The following is a 5,111-nucleotide window of genomic DNA, read 5'->3' on the forward strand; positions in this document are numbered from 1 at the left end:
TAGCCATATGGAGCAATATGTAATTTTCTTCTGATGACCCGTGATCTATTTCACTTTTACTTCCACAAAACTTTGTAGAATTTAAAAAGGTTGTTTTACACATTTCTAATCCATTATAGTTTTACACTATGAATTAAACAGTAAATCCCGTGCATAAATAGTTAGAAATAAAGTCAATAGAATAAATAGGGCTTTCAAGTTTCACCATAATGAAGGACACACCAATGTAGTGTATTTTGACCATGGAGATAGAATTGACTCATAGATATGGCATATACCCACACCCTCATCCGCACGTAGTATTGTGTACCTTTACATGGCTTCTTGTTTTATATAATGAAGAAATGGTTAAAAACACAAAGCAATTCTCTTGATTACTCCTTATCACCATCACCATACATCCTCTCTCTATCTCTCTCTTTCTCTCTCTCTCTCTCTCTCTCACACACACACACACATACACACACACAAATCCAAAGGCCATCAAGCAAACTAGTTCTCTCCCCTCTTGTTCTTCAGCAACACCATGACTGACCCTTACTCCTCAAATCTCTACTCACAGTGGTTCAAACTGGATCAATTGACCAACAATTCTTCTACAAACCATCCTTATCATGTTCAGTCTAATAGACCATATCAACACCCTCAAAGCTACTACTACAACAGTTTCCAGTCTTCTTCATATGTAAACATTAGAACCATCCATAGCTTTAACTTGAATCCATCCACTTCTATCGCTAATCAAAATCCAACTCCACCTCCTTCTCCACCTCTCAGAGAAGCTCTCCCTCTCTTGAGTTTGAGCCCATCAAGAAAACAAGAAGATTATCATCATCATCATCATCAACAACAACAACCACCACCTTCTTGCACTAGTACAATTCATCAACATATGGATGTGGATGGTGATGATATGGAGGATGAGGATGATGAAGATGAACAAGATGTGACTGTGGCACTTCACATAGGGCTACCAAAGGCTAGTGCTGCTGATCTTGCATCTTTGATCTCAAATTCTTCTACTAGTAGTGAAATAATGGTTCCAAATATTAGTAACAGTAAAGAAGGGGATGGAGATGAAGGTAGTCTTGGGTATAGTCCTATCAGCAGACTCAACAAGGGTCAGTATTGGATACCAACACCCTCTCAGATTCTTATTGGTCCTACTCAGTTCTCTTGTCCTGTTTGCTTCAAGACCTTCAATAGATACAACAATATGCAGGTTGGGTACATAACAAAAGATATCAAAACCATCTTTATTGTTCAGTTTTCTTTCATTAGATCAATTCAAGATATCTCCATCTTCTTCTCTTTTTTCCTTTTCTTTCCAATTATAAAGCAATCAATTCAACCTATGTGAGTGTTTCATAAACTTTCATGTTCATAACAGCACTCATATGGTGACCAGAGATAAGTCATATGAAAACTTGATCAATTAGAATTTTTGAAAGCTTGCTAATGTTAAGTTGTTTATTTTTGATGGATTGTTGTTTTATAATGAGATAGATCTCATGATTAATATTTGTTTGTGGGTTAAAGGTGCCAAGGGAAATATTGGTATTGAAGTGAATGCTTTTTGCTTCATATGATTATTAATCTGCATGGATTGCGGATTTTGGGATCTTAATTTGATTGAACTGAACTGAGGCTTGTACCCTACAAATTCATTTGATTTAACTACACAGACAATATTTCCTTCTGCTTTTTAGTATACATGGAAATCTGTGCTTTTGAATAGTGGCCAAGTTAACATATTTACAGTGTTTTAACCTTACCTTTCAAGATTTTTCATCTCTCTCTCTCTCTCTATATCGTTTTATCTCTCTTTTTTTTTTTTTTTTTTTTTTCATTCATATGATGATGATAAATTGATAATTCAACAAACCTTCAAAAGCCAAGAAAGATCATAATGGCCGAGTCCAAATATGTATGTATAATAGTTAAGCTTTCTATAAGTGGAATCTATGATCTAAGTTAACAAAGTTACTAGCATAGCTGAATTATAACTTAGTACTACACTTTCAGTTTGTCTTTAATTATTTATCCAAGTTGATTTACATATACTGAAAAATGTAGATGCATATGTGGGGGCATGGATCTCAATACAGAAAAGGCCCAGAATCTCTAAGGGGAACTCAACCAACTGGCATGCTAAAGCTACCATGCTATTGTTGTGCACCGGGGTGTCGCAATAATATAGATCACCCAAGATCAAGACCACTCAAAGACTTCAGAACACTACAAACACATTACAAAAGAAAGCATGGAACCAAGCCTTTCATGTGCAGAAAATGTAGCAAGGCTTTTGCAGTTAGGGGTGATTGGAGAACACATGAAAAAAACTGTGGGAAGCTTTGGTATTGCATTTGTGGTTCGGATTTTAAGCACAAAAGATCACTTAAAGATCACATTAAAGCTTTTGGCCATGGACATGCTGCTTATGGCATCAACGGATTCGAAGAAGAAGATGAACCCGCATCTGAAATCGAGCAAGATGATGTGCTGATCGTTTGATCTTAGGTAAACGTAACCTGGCCATCTATTAATCTTCATAATAACCAAGGAATTGTTGTAGGATCCCTTGTAAGTAAATTCTCAATATTAATTCAACAAAAAATATCCTTCAATACCTTTGTAAATTTCTTTTGATGCAAACTTATCTGTTTTCACTAGTTTTACTTTTCAAGCTTATAACTTACTCAGATGATTAATAGCTTTCTAACAATTGTGATATACAATTCTGATTTCCAAAGGGTCAAACATTGTATTAATTTCATTTCAATATCTTGGAACACTAATAGCTTTGCTATTTGTGAAATTTACTAGGTAGGATTGTTGTATCTTGGTACATTAAACTATGCTATGAGTTGTTTTGGGTAATTTTAACACTTCTTTTGCTACAAATAATCAAGTACCATTGTTAGAATTGTCAATTCTCTCGAATATTTCAGTGCTCATGTAGAATTTATTAACATATACAATTAGTTTCTCATATACAAAATTGTTCATGTTTTGGGTATGCAATTTTGGAGAAATAAAAGATTTGACCATCTTTCTTTAAGATCCAAGAAACCACAACATCTTATCAATGATATAACATTTGTCGGTTGCTCCTCCATCCGCGTTTGAATTCAAAACCGAGTACGATAGAATAACAAGAGAGAATTAAAACAAATGGGTAATGATATTTTCAGTATATTGATTAAATTCTCAGAATCTCTTTATATATAGAGATAACAACGAAACAATTATAAAAGTAAATATATAAATGTAATAACTCTATATCCAAATATATCTTTAATAGTATAGTTATACTAAATAACTTTAAGCTTCATGAGTAAACCAAACCTGAAAATAGGGAAGTGTCACTACACCTGGAAAACAGAAACAATAAAATCGGTGGGCAAAGGCAAAATGGGAAACATAGCCCCAGAAAGCATGGAAAAGCTGGGGAGAGCTCAGAAATGGTGTCTGGTATATATAATATCAATAGATTGCATTCATCATAGGATAATCATAGAATCCTCTTATAGCAAACACTGATGGACCTTTTTTATATTAAGTTACGGATAGATATATATATCGTCCATAACATTTAGGGTATTGTTTTTATATAATTGTTTTTACTCTAAAAGCACGGTGATAGAGGATTTGACATAATTTAATCAGCATACAGTCGATTTAGATAGCAACATGCCGTAAAGGGATTAGATTAGCCAAACGAACATCGGTATTTTATTGTTGAATTTAGATTATTAAAAATAGATGATAAGAAACTATAAACCAATTATACAGGGAAAAACTAACCACACACCCAACTTACCTATTTGAACACTTTTGCTTCGTATAGACTACTAGGCCTATACGAGACGTCTACGGTTATATCAAACTCAGTGCATGCCTGACTGGTATCAAACACAAATTTTTATGATGTCTATATGTTGCATTAGTGTGAATTTGGTGTTTTCTTGATTCCTATACGTTGAGTATAGGTTTAAACGAGGCCTATACGTTGAGTATTGGTTTATATGAGGCCTATACGTATCAAAAAAATCTTTTAATATGAGAATGGTGCAGTTCGAACTTTCAATATATAATGTTATATCGTTTTAATATTATCGTTTCAACATTATTCCGTTTCAATATTATCACTTCAAATATTATACCATTTCAATATTACCTTTTCAACATTATACTGTTTCAATATTATACCGTTTCAATTTTTATCGTTTCAAACGTCACGTAACCAAACAATTGTAATACAACTGAATATGACATATGTATAACATAAGTTTGTGCATACATAACAAAAGTTAAACAACAATAGAATACGAAATACAAAAAACAAGAACATACGGGTAGTTTATGGCGAACAATCCTAATCTACCTATGGATCCTGTTGCTGCTGCTTTGAACAAAATGAACGCCAAACATAACCTCCTTCTCATAATTAGAATTAGGAATGCTAGACACCTTCTAAAACAACCGTATGATAAATATTTGATAATCAAAACAACAAGGAAGTTAAGCTAATAAATGTTACCCAAATGGTTGAAGTTAAGCTAATAAATATTACCCAAACGGTTTCAGCCAGCCATGACTCATTAGAATATATTGCAAAAAGAAATAGTTATCATCCCAAAAACCCTAAAATGATGACATTTTTAAGGTGTTGAAAGTTTTTACTACTGACGAGAAGAATTGTTCAACATCAAATGAAGGAAGAATGAAAATGTAGAAAGAACCTCTACATGGGACTATTTGCAAAGTGAATTTTTAAAGATATACGGACATGTATAGATCTATACGAACCGTATAGCTTTATTCACGTGTCCATACAATGTCGTGTCATGGTCACATCAGTCTTACATACAACACCACGTATAGGGTAATACGTGGCGTATATAATGACAAAACATACTCCATGTATAGCCTTATACGTGGCGTATATAAGACGCATGTGAGTGTGTAATAGGTTTGACCAAATGGTCCGCCATGGGAATCAACAAAAAAACCCTATACAACACGTACACAGTTGAATATGTAGTATAGGTATAGGTCGGTGTAGATAGTCACTATGTGATGCGGGCCCAAGTGTGGAGGAGCGGACC

The 5,111-nt window shown here is 33.9% G+C and overlaps 1 protein-coding gene across 1 annotated transcript; it reads left to right on the plus strand.

The window, feature by feature from the left end:
• The first annotated feature begins 311 nt into the window (after positions 1–311).
• LOC110884844 (zinc finger protein WIP2) lies at positions 312–2,672 on the plus strand. The gene is made up of 2 exons (XM_022132549.2): positions 312–1,222; positions 2,077–2,672. The coding sequence occupies exons 1-2, from the start codon at positions 527–529 to the stop codon at positions 2,512–2,514; spliced, it is 1,134 nt and encodes a 377-aa protein (XP_021988241.1). The 5' UTR covers positions 312–526; the 3' UTR covers positions 2,515–2,672.
• The last annotated feature ends 2,439 nt before the right edge of the window (positions 2,673–5,111 follow it).

Source organism: Helianthus annuus, chromosome 10 (assembly GCF_002127325.2).
Source record: "Helianthus annuus cultivar XRQ/B chromosome 10, HanXRQr2.0-SUNRISE, whole genome shotgun sequence".
NCBI classification, from domain to species: domain Eukaryota; kingdom Viridiplantae; phylum Streptophyta; class Magnoliopsida; order Asterales; family Asteraceae; genus Helianthus; species Helianthus annuus.

Excerpts from the sequence above, each read along its gene's own strand:
- LOC110884844 (XM_022132549.2), top strand. The coding sequence starts at position 527 with ATGACTGACCCTTACTCCTCAAATCTCTACTCACAGTGGTTCAAACTG. Across the intron at positions 1,223-2,076 it reads ATAGATACAACAATATGCAG|ATGCATATGTGGGGGCATGG; the intron begins GTTGGGTACATA and ends TGAAAAATGTAG.